The following is a 16115-nucleotide window of genomic DNA, read 5'->3' as shown; positions in this document are numbered from 1 at the left end:
CAAATGTGGTAAGAAAAGTTGTCAAGTGGGACAAAGCTGGTTCAGAGTATTGTAGTGTTAAATTCAGCACCAGAAAAGTAAACAAAGATGGCTGAGGCTTCATTTAATTTCTTTATACACATGTAAAGTAAATTTTACAATACCAGTTGTAGATTTTTCCAACATGAAGCAAACTCAAACAGAAGCAGACATGTTACAGAGGTTCAGAGCAGAGCTCTGCTTTTCATCAAGCAAGCAAGCTAGTTAGTTTCTCTTTCACTTTAGAGCTGAGCACAGAACAGAGATAAACCATGCTGATTCTCCCTTTAAGTCTCTTTGTTTCAGCCCTCAACTCCACTCTCATTGGCTGATCTTGTTACTAAGCTCTATTCCAGTTCATGAATATACTCTGACAAAGCTCACTTAACACGTTCCTCATTTAACAACATAAACGTTGGGCTCAGTTGTGGTTGTTGAGGACTACCTGTATTTGGTTCTACAATAGTTTCTTCCTTGTAGAACGTGCTTTTTTCTACTACATTTGGATAGGTTGTGGCTGTTGTCAGACAATTAGGAATTGGAATTTTAGCATAGTTCCTTTGGCCTCAAGCTAGGTAGAAATAAAATTTTAGGAGCCCATCAAAGCACACTTTATTCTTATTTTATATCTTTTTTCTCTCTCTAAGACAAAGGAGTAGAATGCCACACGACTGGATTCAAGGTCATATTGACTCAGAATGACTCAGAACGAAGAGATGGACGGAATACAGGTAGTCCTTGATTTACAATCACAATTGAGCCCACAATTTCTGCTGTTAAGCAAGCCAGTTATGTGAGTTTTCCTCCTTTTATGACCTTTCTTACCACAGTGAATCACTGCAGTTAAGTGAATATGGGTTCCCTGTTGACTTTGCCTGTCAGAAAGTTGCAAAACGTGATGACATGACCCCTCTGGATACTGCAACTGTTATGTGAGTCAGTTGCCAAGGGCTCAAAATTTTTGATCACATGACCCTGGGGATGCTGCAATGTAAGCTGTAACTTCAAATAGTCACTGAACAAACTGTTGTAAGTCGAGGACTACCTGTGCTTATCAGATCCATGGATGATGCAGAGCTATGGTAGAATCAATGCTCAGCATGATTCAAAAAGATCTTGATAGGCTAAAGCAAACTGAAAGCAATGGAAATTAAACAGAGACAAAGGGAAGGTAACCTGTGGACCTTAGGAAGTTGCTGAACTACAGCATGCTGCAGTTTTCGCTAGAAGGGCTAATAATCTTGGGTTTCCAAGTCCACGTGGAGGCAAGTTCAAGGTTCTTCACTTACAAAAAGGAAACTAAATGCAATTATCTACACTAGTGACCGTCAAACTGGGTCATAGCAGACGTGAAAAGAATATTGGAATGGTTGCTGATCACAAGCCAAATACAAGTCAGCAGTCCACCATTGTAGCAGCACACTAAAAACAGAAATAGATCTTGTTTCCCAATCAGTGAGAATATTTAATTCAATTTGGGATTTTCATAACTCAGTCAGCTTTAAACTGCAGGGAATCCCCGACTTAGGACCACAATGGGGACCAGAATCACTGTTGCTAAGCAGAATTACTCTTGCTATGTCAACTGAGTCTTACCCAATTTTACTGTCTGCTTTTGGTCACAGTTAAGTAATCATTGCAGTTGTGAAGTGTATCACACAATCTTTAAGCATATTCAGCTACCCCATTGGCTTGTTTGTTGGAAGCTGGTTGAGAACGTTGCAAATCGTGATCCCATGGCACTGGGACATTGCAGTTGTCATTAATATATACCAGTTCGCAAATGCCTGGATTTCTTAATCATGTGGCTGGTGGGGATTTCACAACTGTTGTAAGTTCGAGGACCAGTCATTGGTCACTTTTTTCATTGCCACTGTATCTTCAAATGGTCATTAAATGAATGGTTATGTCAAGGACTACCTGCAATTGAATAGACTGAGTTTTGAGCTAGCTACATGATTCACTAATTTGTGTTGTATGAATGTAGGCAGTAATAAAAGTTACAGAATTTATTATTTGTTTATTTAGCGAATGGCCAAAGGTACAGAAGAGCAAGTCTTATTGTTGCCAACACCAGCTGGAATGGGTGGTCAACTTCTATATCACTAGGATATGTTGCTTATCACTTTGAGGGTAACATGCATTTGAAATAATTTGAAGCAGATGAAAAAAAAAAACCTTAAGAAAAAAACTAATACAGTATGTACTGATATAAAGCTTTATTGATTACCATTTAAAAAGTCAGTTACATTTAATAAGGCAAGGTCCCAGCTATAGAACAGGTTGCCTTTACAAATGAAAATTTATTTTTGTTTTTTTTTACATTATTTTACACATTTTGGAACTAACATACTAATCAAAGTATATTAAGGTTAGTATTTTGCTGATACACTGGGGAAAGTATGTAATTGTACAAAATGGCATTTTATTTTCTTCCCTTTCATTTTATTCTACCCAGAGATCCTCTTCATATAATAAAAGTATTCATGCGTACACAAACTCCTGTTTCTTCATATGACATACTTAAATACTACATTTTTTATTTACAGATTTAAGGTTTTATGGTTTTTTTTTTAAAAGAAATAACAAGCTAACTATAAAATACTCTGCAGGCTTTACAAATTCATTCCTATTGTACAAAACAGTTATATGACTATAGTTTAAGAACATACAACTTAAATAACCAATTAACTATGCACATGTTTGTATACATATAAAACACATTTAATACTGTTTAACAGTTCTCAATGTGTTGCCTTTTTTTACACAATTATTTTCCAAGGCTCAATCGTACAACTTTCATACTATTACTCAGCCATTTCATTTGTGAGTGTCTGTAGCAGCATTTCAATGGTACCAGAAAACCTGCACATATATTATTTAAAACGAACATTTTAGAAATGTTTTAAACATCATGTAGAAAAATTAATGTATACTGCTTAAACTATTCAACTAATTAACCAAAGTGACATTTCATACAACTATGTTTACATGTATGAATTCTATCCATTTTCAGAAAGCACATTATGTCAGCAAAGAGATATCAATTAAAATTCAGCGAAGACAATCTTGACAAGTATATTATTTACACTTTGGGTGAAATGTCAGCTTTGTAGCAACTTCCAAAATGGGAAGTGAAAGCAACTAACCTTCTCAAATAAACACAGAGTACTGAAAAAGTGAAGCTTGGCTTAAATAGTATTTCTCAGCAAAAAAAATTAAAAAATAAAGCCCACAGTGCAATTCTGGTAGGCACTTAACACAGAGCCCCACTTCGTACCACAAACTTCACGTGCCAGTCCTGTTGCACTTTGCAGACAGTGAAATTGAACTGTGCATCTTTGCTTTATATTATAGCAAGGGACTTCCTCATTACAAAATTTCTTTCCAGTGGGGAAAATAATCACCTTCAGTAATCTGAAGGTGAAACGGGTTGACGACTACATGCAGAAACTGATACTGCGTGCAGTTCACCAGCCAAATACGAAGATGGGCTGTATAAAACTAGCTCTTTGGAAAGAAGGTAAAATCCACTGGACTATTCTACAGACAGTGATAGAAGCTAGAATCAATCCACCCTGCCTACTCTCTCTAAAGCAGCTGATATGCACAACTTTTCATTTTTTTAACAGGTTACTTAGAGGCTACCCAGATATACTGCGTTGACTGGGGTCACCCCTTCTCTTTCACCTTGGACAGCAATATCTTTAAAACCTATTCATATTAACAATTATTTGAGACTTATTAATATCCTCAGTGATAAGTGAATGCTCAAAAATGGAGCACAGATAAGAATTTAAATATTTCTAGATAACTTTGGAAGAAGTCTATTTCACATTTTTGTTTGTGTATCTCAAGCATACTTCTCTGCAGTTACTCTTTGAATGAAAAAGTTGAACAGACATGTTTTACAGAAGGCACAGCTTGAAATCGTAAGGAAAAAAAATGCTATTTTTGGCTAAAACAGTTCTTTAGCCCTTTATGAAACTTATAGACACAGTATACCAGAATAAAATAGGCGTAGCCATTTCCTCCAATTCTCTGTGCACTGTTTTATAATTACTAAATCAGTAGCTGCCTGAATTTGAGGTTTAGGTAACTGATAAGAAAGTCTGCCATTCTGTGTACATTTTATGAAGTATTTCCATATAAATATGAAATACTATAATTTCTAATCTTTGAAATGGAATAAGGGTTAGGAGATAAGAGGAGAGATAGTGTGGAATGTCAGCAGGTATTCTGGTTTCATTTTTAAAAGGAAAATAGAAACAAAAATCAGCTGCATAAAAATCCATCCATCAAGGCAGGTACTTTTTCAAAGTCATAAGCATCAAAGAGGTCACTAATCCCTTCTTCTTCACCAAGCCCAAGCAGATAGTCTTCATGAAGTAAAGGTGGCAGCAAGTTTACAAATGGGCCATCAAGACTTGAAGTAATTTGGTCCTCTGTCTGTTGCAAAAGGTTAGTGGTAGAAACTAATGGGGAGATGGCCGTGGCATTTTCTGAACAGTCAGGACCTCCTGAGTTATCAGAGTTCAGATCTGTATAAGTAAGAGAACAAAATATCAAAACTTGGATACAGAAACCTTTCACAACCATGCTACATATAAATGCTTTGCCTTCCACCCAGCTTATTGTAAAAGTTAACTTTGCTTCTATGGAATGAGACAGCAGCCCAACAGCTCCCAGCCTCAGGAGGACTGGTAGTTTTGTGACATAAGTAGGATTTACACAATTCAGTGACAATGCTAATTACAAAGGGAGATTCTCTGGAATCATCTCTTTGGTTCTGTATAGACCTGCTTAAGCAAGACACTGTGGCTCTTTCACTCTTTAGCCATGAACTACCATACATGGACTTCAAAAACGCAGAACAATCACCAGATGGCAGGAAAAAGATAAATTGTACTTCTCTAGCATCCACTTGGAATCTGGACCTTTATCTGACAACCCTAACCAATATGCATATTTTATGGGTATAAACTATAAACCAAACTGAAATTCAAACATCCCATGTTGCTTTCTATATTAAAGCGCACACAATATATATGTGCCACATATACAAGGAAAAATATTCTTTATCAGAAATGCTATACACAACTTTCTTAATCGCCAAATGAGACATCCAATTTCTGAAACCTGAGAGAAAATATTCACTGAAATAGGAACCATACTGATTTTACTTTATTAAACTTCTATTTAGAATGTATAAGTATTTATAAAACATCAGGATAAATATTAATCATGAAATTTCAATCTTCCAGCCGTCCTCCTCCTTGATTTCAGGTTAAAAGAGAAAAACTAGAAAGAGGCTAACTGAATGAGAAAGAAACTATTAGTGTGTGCTCTGTCAACACAAAATAAATCACCAAATTTAGTCTGCCTTCCCCCTTTGGGGGAAATCAGAGTATTTGAGGGTATATTGAGAGAAATGAAGACATACTGGCTACTAGATAGCAATAAGCACTTAGACTTATATATTGCTTTACAGAGCTTCACAGCCCTCTCTAAGCGGTTTACAGAGTGAGCATTTTGCCCCCAACAATCTGAGTCCTCATTTTACCAACCTTGGAAGGATGGAAGTCTGAATCAACCCTGAGCTGGTGAGAATCGAACTGCTGGCAGAATTAGCCTGCAATACTGCATTCTAACCACTGCACCACTACGACTCTTTGAGATACCCTCAAAACATACAATTAATTTCCCGCAAGGAAACCTTCTGCATAATTCATATAAAATGGAAAACATTCAGTAAGTTCTAGCAGAATCTCATGGAAAGGAGGCTTTAGGCCTTTTACCCTCACTCACATATCTGCCCACTGTCATTTACATAGCATATCCATCTGGGGAACAAAGGTTTCAGGAAAAGCAATGTCAAGCTTGGCTTTTGAAGAAGCAGTGCCTGCAATGCATTGCTAGAAGTGCAGAGAGTGCCAAAACCCTGCTCCTTTTCCTTCAGTTGCCCAAAGGTAGCTCTTAGGCTGCCTGTGAAAGTGCTAGATGCTTCCACCTCCTTTCTGCCCTCCCGCAGATAAGCTCTTCTGCTTTGGCCAGAGAGTAGTGACTTTCCAACTGAGTGGATGCTTTAAGGGAAACGTATTCGATATGGATAAATTCTGCCTCCTGTGAGAAAATAGAAACTATTTTTTAATGTGACAATTTAACTTATACATTCCATGGCTTACATTAATGTTTAGGTATTGCCAAAATTAAATTATTAATTCACTCACTCCTTATTTAGTGATTATGCAGTTATTGATCGTTTGCAAATATGATCACCCAAAAATCATTTTCCAAGCAATGCACGCATTTATGACCAAATGTTGTGTGTCTGACAATGCATGCCAGAGTGGGAGTAACACTGGTATTGTTGCAAATTAGGAATGTACACATCGCTATAAACACAAGTAAAATAGTAAAACACAATAATCTGTACTCAAGAACTAAAGTTCTTTAGTTTACTTTAAAGTTTAGCACTTAAAATATTATACAACAGATTATACGTTGATTTTAAGCTCTGCATATATTTGGTTATCGCCAGTGTTCAGATTACCTTTGGAAATGTTTCTTGAGATATTTCCATTGTGATCCTGATCCTGAGTTTTTATACGAGTGGAGTAGTCGGTTTCTTCTGGACACAAGTATACTTCAATAGGTCCTTGAGTACTACATAAGTGTATCAGCTTATTCTGCAACAAGAAAGAATTTCAGTTTTCTGCATCCCTTTTGCCAGTAGTACAAATAACTACTGGAACATTTTTCATTCTTAATGTGCTGATCTGCAAAAAAAAAAAAAAAGAGCCCAATGCAGGCTGAAAGTTTGCAAAATGATAATAATCGGCCTAGCAGAAGATATAAATTCTGCCCTTTCTAATCAATGTAATTTTGCAAGATTATGTTCTAAGCCTTTCATCATCATACGGTTAAGAGACAGAGAAGTGATTTTGCTTGGAGCTTATTTTCTGACCAGACTATTTTGGTTTTCTGATGGCTCAACTTATCAGTTGTTCCTTGAAGCTTACCCCTAAGCAATGGAACAAAAAGACGCTGGCCAAAATCCAATTTTAAATCAACAGGATGGGACAAGGTTACATTCATGTGCCTGGTTGGGCTAATGAGATAACCCTGTCTTCCTTAAAACAAGGTCTTGTCATGTTCTCTGTCATGTTCTTGACCAAACCACCTTCATAGAAAGTAAGTTGCTTCCAGGGTTTGTTTTCCGAGATTTATTGAAAAAGGTACCATACATTATAGGAATTCAAATTACTTATTGCCCCTACCCCACCTTCAATGCAATGTATCTAAATTGGAGTTTCCCAAGGTAGAGATTTTGTCAGCCTCTTACTTATAGTACTTGTACAAACTGCTGAGAAAGCCCTTCTCTTAACTAATAAGGGAGGACAATCCGGTGAGTAAAAATATATGAAACTTTCTCCATTTCTAAACCGATCAATATAAGGCAAGGATGTCAAACTCACAGCCCGTGGGCTGGATGCCTCACATGCTGGCCCCGCCCCCGCCCAGTTTAGCGAAGGGGAAAAAGTCCTGATATGTTACGTGATGCTGCCGTGATGACGTGAGTTGGACACCCCTGATGTAAGGCCTTACATTCTCTTACAACTCTTGTAGTTGCTGGAAAAGATTTCTGTGCGTGGGTTCCATGTGCATATAAGCACATCCGAATAATACAAGAGTTAAAGAAAACAGCATGGCTGCTTTATTCTTAGAAGTGAGGGGACCACATTGCTTTGTGAAATAAGGGAGATGCTTCCCTTAAAGATTTGCACAGCACAACTAATACTAAGCTTGGATGACTTAGCTATGCTGACAGAGAAGATGCCCTGAATACAGCATGAAGACTCAAAATGGTAAAGTGCGGGCCCAGATTCTCATGTCAGAGGCAGCCACTTAGTGAATAGAACTGATGATGGAAAGCTTCAAGGCTGAGAGAAGAAAAACCAATTTCTTCAAAAAGGCAGAAGATGCAGAATTTAAATGTTTGGGTGGACATGCAGGTATAAAATAGGTTTCCAACGTGCTGCTGGACGCAGCACTTCTTTGAATGTGTGGTTTCCTTATAAAACTACTTTTCTAACCTTCTCATGTTTGCTCAGGAATGTGGAACTGAGAAGGAATGTTCTTGCTGTATCTAGCAGCACAGTGTGCATCTGACTTCTATATACAATGGTTCCATCTCAGAGAATTTATAATCTACCTCATGTTGCGGGAAGGCAGAAAGAAAGAGAGAGAGAGAGAGAGAGAGAGATAGCAAGAAAGAAGGAGGGAGGGAGAGAGAGAGAGAGAGAAATGAGCAGCAGAGACTGCCAAAGAAAAAGTCAAATGGCAGTGGTGCTACAAGCAATGAAAGGCATAGCTGTTTAACATGGATCACATGTGGCATAGATGTTACAGAGCTGGTCTTGGACTAGAGAGATCCAGCTTAAAATCCGCCTCAGCCAGAAAGCTTTGCCAGTAACCTTGGGCTGTGTATCATCTCTCAGCACCCCTGCCCCCTTCAAAAGATGGTTAAGGAGAAAGGAAAGAACATGATGCAGAGTCAGTAGGCATAACAAGAAGCTAAGTCGAGATATAAAGAAGCCTAATACTAGCTATAGAAAGAAGACCAATCCCAGCTATTTGAAAATAATACAATGGGATGGTTGTAGATCAGCATTCTCGGGGAATGGAATGTATAAAACAGAGCCTAATATGAGAAGAAATTCCCATAGGTTGACAGTATCCAGGAAACTTTGGCCGATTTACCTTTTTAGTGCATAACTTCTGAAAAAGCAAAACTGAACAGTCATTCCAGAAGAAAAAAACTGCAAGGCTACTTTTATATTCCTGCCAAGAAAGCACCATGGAGGCCTCCATGCAATCCCCAGAAATGGTGTTCAAGTAGCTAGAAACTTTATTATGAGTTCCATCTTTCATTTAGGCATAAAAAGCTAATTGGGTAGCTGATTTTGGTAGGTCAATCGTTCTCTCAGCCCAACCCACCTCACTGGGCTGTTATTGTGGGGAAAGTAGGGGAGAGCAGCATTAGTTGTGTATGCTGCCTTGACTTGAACAAAAAGGAAGGCAGATAAAAATAAAGAAAAATCAATCAGTCAATAAGCAAAAAATATAACAAAAAATAATTGTAAACCAAGTTACATAGAAGTTTTGAAAGTTTTTGTCACCCATAAAAACTTATTTCATTAAATCACTCCTACAAATAAACATTAGTTTTAAAATGTAGAAAAGAAAAAACGACTGTGCTATGTAATAAAATAAGTTTTTACCTTTTCTGGGTCAAGCATTTCAAGTTTTGTTTCTGGAGGAGCTTTGACAAGTATGACAGTTTGGTCTTTAAGGCTCCTAATTTCTTGAATATCTTCATACCTAACATACGCTAATGTAATCAGTGTTAAAGAATTGTTGAGCAGCTGTTGAGAACTAGAAAACTAAAGTAGATATTTTAGCAGGTGTTTTTATATTCTCTCCCCTACCTTCATTAACTTGGGGAAGTTTTTTTTTAAAAAAAATCATGGCTGTCTATGTAGAAATTATAGTGAAGAGCGAACAAATTACAATCTGGAATGTCACTGCCAGGCTCAACCACAAAAATGCAGGAATGGTTCCTGGATTTGGGATAGCTTGAAAAGACTCTTGGACTCAAACTAAGCAACAGACTCTGTTGATAGTCTTTTGAAAGGCATTTCTGCTGATATTTTGCAATATTAAAATAGCCAAGGACATGTGGGCTATAGATCACTATCTTATGAAATATGCCAAATACCAGCCCTATAGCCTAGGCCAGGGTTTTTTAATTTAGATAATATTAAGAAAGCACAAAGGTTGAGGAATTCTGGAAGTTGAAGTACACACGTTTTAGAATTGTAAGGTTGAAAAACACTGTCCTTAACCAACAACAACAAATTAAGAGCACGAAGTATATTTACTAAAAGAGCGTATCTTCATTCACTATAAAAGGATATCTCCGATCTTCAGAATCCTTTAGCAGTTTGAGGTCATGAGAGCAGCTTTGGATTAACTCATCCAGCTTCTTTTCTTCCTGGCTGAGTTCTGCTACCTCTTTTGACAAGCCTTGACAGTGTGCCAACATGCCCCCGAAATCAGAGAGACTGCAGCCCCTTCAAAACAAATGAGCAGACAGTTCGTGGAACACATAGCAGAGTTCTAATCTGAGGAAAGGTGTGTCTCATTCCTTAATCCAGCTGTTTTTTTTATCTTGGAAGAACTACTGGTAATTTATTAATATGAAGAGCAGAAGAGGAACATTTGGAGTTGCACAGCATTCTTTTAAAATGAAATAAAAGGCCAATAATGTGTACCTTTACTGCTAAGAAGGATATAATTAAATACAATATTTTATCAATATAAAATTTATTATCTTTATAGCCTTTAAGGCATGAGCCCAATTTATCTGAGGAACCATCTCATCCCAATGAGATTGATGGGCCTATCCCACTTCATCTGACAGAAGAGGCAAGCTCTGGATTTCTTAGGCCAAGAAGTTGTAGCTGCAGGAAAGAAGAGGCTTTTCTGCCATGGATCCCGCCCTCTGGAGCATCAGGCTCCTCGGGATGAAATCTGCCCTCCATCCTATTGGTCTTTCAAAAGGGTCCAAAAATCTCACTTGTCTTGAGCCCGATGGGAGCATCTCATTCTGGAGGTGACTATGGTAGAAGATCCCAACTCCTCCCTATTTACGTATTTTTCATTGTTATCCAGTTTGTTAAGTTTAACTTTTAATGCCCAATGTTTTGATATTTTAACTTTCTAATTTTTTAATATTGTTATTTTATGTCATTGTAAGCTGCCGAAAAGTTGCTCGATAGCGAGATGGGTGGCATATAAATTTAATCAATATATACAAACATGTATAAAGAGTTACAGCTGGCTTGATCTAGTGGTTAAGGCACCAGTATAGAAATACTGTGAGTTCTAAGCCAAACTAAGGCAATGAAAGCCAGCTCTGTGAATTTGGGCCAATCACTCTCTCTGAGCTCAACACATCTCACAAGGTTGTTGTGGGGAAATAGGAGAAGGAAAAGTATTAGGTATCTTTGTCTCCTTGAGTTATTTATAAAAATGATAAAGGAAGAAAATAAAAATAAATAAATAATACAATGGCTGGATTCATAAATTGTACCCAATCAAGCCTTGCTTGACCATGATTTGTTGAAGAAGACAAAATGGGGGAGTACAGTACTTAAATCATCTAAAGCCATTAACCACGATTAACAAAGCAAGAAGCTAGTATGAAAGCCAGTCTGGTCCAGTGGTTTAGATGCTGGTGAAGAAACCAGGAGACTGCAGATTCTAGGTTTTCTTTAGTTATGGAAGCTGATTGGGTGACTTTGGAGCAGATACACTCTCTCGGCCTAACTCTCCTCAAAAGGTTGTTGTTGAGGGGAAAATAGAAGGTAACAGTATTAGGCACAATATATTCACTATCTTGAGTTATATATAGAAAAGGTGGGATTAAATATCTAATAATATAGTTCACACGTATAAACAGGTTATAAACAAAGAGCCACACTATGGCTCAGTAGGATATCCAAGCCCAGCCCATGTATTAAGAGCAGGAACTATGAAGTAAACTTTGTGTTACATACAATGTATTCAGCAAAGGAACAGCCTTATGGGAATAATGTTAAATTGCTGTTGGATGTTGATAAACATCTAAAGGGCCAAAGAAAAGGTGGGGGGGGGGGGAGATAGCAGAAAAATATGTAATAGTCTATATGCATGAAGAGGTTTCTTTCTATATCCCATTCTTAATCACAGAAGAGTTTAGTGCCATAAACTATAATGTGTAACAACACATACAGAAAAGGCTCTTCTGCCTTAGATTTCTACAACTTTGAATAAACCATCAACATATACATGAAACATTTCAGACACATTATTAATTTCCTTAGTCTAGCGCCCTGGGAAGCACAGAACAAAGTCTGCTATGCATGGTCAGCCAATATGTTTTAAATGTTTTACAGGTAGTGGACCTTTCTCCTGAATAAAATATTTTGTTAAGTGTAATAGATTGTGGTTCTCAAATTATGTGTATCTGTGGAAACTGTCACCTTTCCCATCCCGCATGTTGGAATACCCTGCACAAAATGACTGCTAAGTTTAGTTTTATCTCTTCCTTCTTGAAAACAACTTCCTTCTTAATTCAAAAGTAAGCTAAATGTCGTTTTACCATCGTAATTAAAAAACTGAAAACTAGCATCAGATAACTTTTTCTAGAATGCAAGACAAATACAGAAATGTGATACGTACATCCACTGAATGTTGTTCTTGGATTTTTTCTTAATGAGATGAATGCCTTCCAGAACATTTGTAATATCATAAATCCTCCTTTTCTGTACCTTAAGGACCTCGGCTGCTTTGTTCAGATCTACCACACCATCAGGAGACTGGCTTAATAATTGAATAAACTTCTTTGTGAGAAGGCCAAGTGATGTATCATACCGTGTCTTTTCTGAAGGAGATTTGGGAGCTGGAAATAAAAAGCATTTAATGCCAATTTTGAAAACATGGCATAACATTTTGTTTAAAAAAAAATTCTAAGGCACCATATGAGTTGTATTAAAGAACACTCCTAGACAGTTTCACTTCAGCGGTAGAAAGGTAGTCCTCGACTTATGACCACAATCGAGTCCAAAATTTCTATTGCTAAGCAAGACAGTTGTTAAGTGAATTTTGCTCCATTCCGTGAAATTTCTTGCCACAGTTCTTAAGTGAATCACTGCAGTTGTTATGTTAGTCACACGGTTGTTAAGTGACTCTGGTTTCCCCATTGACTTTGCTTGTCAGAAGGCAGCAAAAGATGACCACGTGACCCTGGGACACAGCAACTGTCATAAATATGAGACAGTTGCCTAGCATCAGAATTTTCGTCATGTGGCCATGGGGATGCTGCAATGGTTGTTAAGTGTGAAAAAGAGTTGTAACTATTTTTTTCAATACCACTGTAATTTTGAATGATCATTAAACAAATGGCTGTAAATCAAGGATTACCTGTAATTAACTTGGTTAATTTTCATGGCTAAAACCTCAGTGTGTGTTAGGGTTTTGGTCCAGCCTCTGCAAGCATAATTAACTACTTTTCATCCACAATTTACCCAGGAAGAACATGTAAGAGATTGAATGCACTTCTTATAGCTATGCACAGATTTTCTTACTTTTTGGACTCTCTGGACTTCTTGTTGCAGCTCTGCCCTTCCCCTTTGGCGTTCTCAATCCTTCAGGTAGAAATTGCTGTCCAGGTTCTTCTAGTTCCAATCTTCGTTTTGCCTGCCAAAAGAAGCAGAATTCAACAGCATCAGAGCAAATCCAAGCTCAGTTTTGCATCATTTACAAATTAAAATAGACACTAACTGACTCAAATAGTTAAGAAGACTTTATTTTGTTGCACAGTAGTTGTAGAAAAGATATTTTCAGTGGTCCGTCTGTGGTATAGAAAATTACTATACAATTAGCACTAGCACTTAGACTTATATACCGCTTTATAGTGCTTTACAGCCCTCTCTAAGCGGTTTACAGAGTCAGCATATTGTCCCCAACAATTTGGGTCCTCATTTTACCCACCTCGGAAGGATGGAAGGCTGAGTCAACCTTGAGCCTGGTGGGATTTGAACTGCCAAATTGTAGGCAGCTGGTTGCAGAAGTAGCTTGCAGCACTGCATTCTAACCACTGCACCACAGATGCTCCTCGGATAGGATTGGATAGGCTCCAATCTCCTATCAGATTGCAACTATTAGGCAAGAATATTCCACTTGCACAGGATTTTGAGCACAACTTCCAGGCCCTCAAGGCAGCATGAGCACTGGGAATTAATTGATTTAGTTGTAGTCTAAATCAATTGATAAATCAATCTATCTATCCATCCATCCATCTATCTATCCAGGAGCAGTAAATTCATTTAGATAAAGATTGGGAAATGCTAAATTAAGGCATGCAGCGGACAGCTTGAAACCATGCAAAACCTTTCTCCCATAAAATTACTGTTAACTTTATAAGCTTACATATATTTTTCATACCAGCCAAGACAAAATATCTCATTGCTTCTTCTTTTGTGTATGGAATAGAAAATCACACTTTAAAAATGCCTTCTAATCTTATTGTGTTTTTTAGAAGCTTGTTCCTTGTTTCCTATATGGACTTTTAAAAACGGTGTATAAATACAAATACTCTATCACAGTATTGCTACCACTCTTTCAAACAGGGTTACTTAATAAAAACTTGAATAGTATAATCCTTTTTTATATGCTCAAGTAACTTCTGCTGAATTCGTTATTCATTTTTTATTTCCTGATATCCCCGTATAGCTTTCTCCGCTGTGAGATAGTAGGCTTTAATGTGACTGTTGTAGATAAAGTTCTGTGGGCACTGGATATAACCACCAATACTAGTGTTAATTCCAAATCCTTAAAAAGTGGTTTCTTTTTAAGCACCATTCTTAAATTCAAAAAGAATATCTATGTATATCATAAACTTAATGGCAGTCTTATTGCAAACATTGCCCAATACAACATCCAGTTTTACATGTAAAATCGTAAAATTATAAACTCCAAGTGAGAATAGAAAAAAAGTTTTCCTAAAATGACTGTAGATAAAGATAAATACCGTTATTCATTTATTCAGTGATATAGCCACACATATCAAATACATGACTCTAGGCAGGTAAAAATTGATAAAAACATGTTAAGAAACAACATACTATGAAAAAAGGGTGACTCATAAAGAATAGGAGCTAAAATATTTATGTGATCTTAGGAACCCCAAATCATGTAAACTAATTGGATAAAATACCATATCGATAAAATGCTTTTGAAAAAATACTGTATCCCATAAAATGCTTCAAAAAGTACTATAATATTTTAACACATCTGTATTTTAACATACCATAATATTAATGTTTAAAGCACTACTAGAATATTTAGGCCTAAATTTTACCAAAACAGATATCAAATTCTTTATTAAGATAACAAGTCAGTGCCACAATCTAAATGTTATTATCACAATGCTAATCAACTTCCATAAGATCTGTAATATAATAAAAATCCTAAAATATTTATCCCATTAAGTTTGGTGCACTTTAAGAGAACTCCATATTCAGCATACTATTAGGTATGCTGAACATTAGGTAGAATGTTGGTATTTGCCAAGTAATTTTTCAAATAGATATTTTACATGATTACTAATATGGGACATTTCGGAGTTTTTTGCATCAAGTGGGCTAGCAAAGCTGTATTTTCATTTGTAACGAAAATACAATAAACTTACTACGAGAGATAACAGCACAAAAGAACACAGGCAAGAGTTTCTATGTCCCATATCCACATGGACAGGATCTTTCCTTATGAGGAAATCTTCCAAGATATGCCTTCAAGGATTGCTGATGGGAAATCATCAAAATGAATACTCTTCTATACTTTGAGAAAATATATGAGATACTGGGTTGCTTGCAGGATAAATCTAAGTAAGACCTGCAAAACTTCTTTGATCTTTTTGCCTGTCCATATTGATTACTTAGTCTTAATTCACAGTCTTTCTTGTGTTGTACTATTTTATTCTCAAGAGCATTGGGAGGGATTAGAAGAGCTACGCTGCTTCTGTGTGTCTTCTGTGAGGCATAAAACATTGGGAGCTTTCCAACTTCTATTTGATTGAAAGATCATCACAGTGTAATTTAAAAAGCCAAACTGATCAAATTTCTGCCCATTGACGGTGAAGGCATCATCATCATCTTGAATAAACTTTACATTGTGCTACCTAGACCAGAACACCATGTTACAACAAGACAACTCTGATAGGGCAGGCTCAATCCTACCTACTCGACTTTAGTATATTTTACTTTTCTGACTTCATAGACACATCCATGCAGTTTCTTGGCAATAGCCAGAAGTTGTTTGCCACTGTCTTCTTCTGGGATGTTTTTCAACTTCCCAGTCTGTACTATAGTCCTGGGTTTCCCTGGAAGTATTTTATCCAAGTACTAACCAGGTCCAATCCTATTTAGTTTATATGCACTGGCAAGACAGCCACATATTGCAAACTTTGAGATGTACACAGTAGATATAAA

General features: G+C 36.9%; 1 protein-coding gene across 3 annotated transcripts in view; it reads right to left on the bottom strand.

Moving 5' to 3' along the window:
- Positions 1–2222: 2222 nt before the first annotated feature.
- Positions 2223–16115, bottom strand: part of E2F3 (E2F transcription factor 3) — a 37955-nt gene continuing 24062 nt past the window's right edge. For 2 of the 3 annotated variants that reach the window (XM_087930942.1, XM_026699526.2), the window contains exons 2-7: positions 13212–13323; positions 12307–12526; positions 9999–10154; positions 9303–9417; positions 6572–6707; positions 2223–4559 (exon numbers count right to left, since the gene is read on the bottom strand). In XM_087930942.1, the coding sequence (XP_087787068.1) occupies positions 4294–4559; positions 6572–6707; positions 9303–9417; positions 9999–10154; positions 12307–12526; positions 13212–13323 (1005 nt within the window). In that variant the 3' untranslated portion in view covers positions 2223–4293. The remainder of the gene's footprint in view (positions 4560–6571; positions 6708–9302; positions 9418–9998; positions 10155–12306; positions 12527–13211; positions 13324–16115) is intronic. The other variant, XM_087930943.1, reaches the window with a different exon arrangement.

Source organism: Pseudonaja textilis, chromosome 3 (assembly GCF_049901715.1).
Source record: "Pseudonaja textilis isolate UNSWEBS1 chromosome 3, rPseTex1.2, whole genome shotgun sequence".
Classification (NCBI taxonomy): domain Eukaryota; kingdom Metazoa; phylum Chordata; class Lepidosauria; order Squamata; family Elapidae; genus Pseudonaja; species Pseudonaja textilis.
The sequence above is the reverse complement of the archived record's forward strand: the minus strand, read 5'-3'. Positions and strand labels throughout refer to the sequence as shown.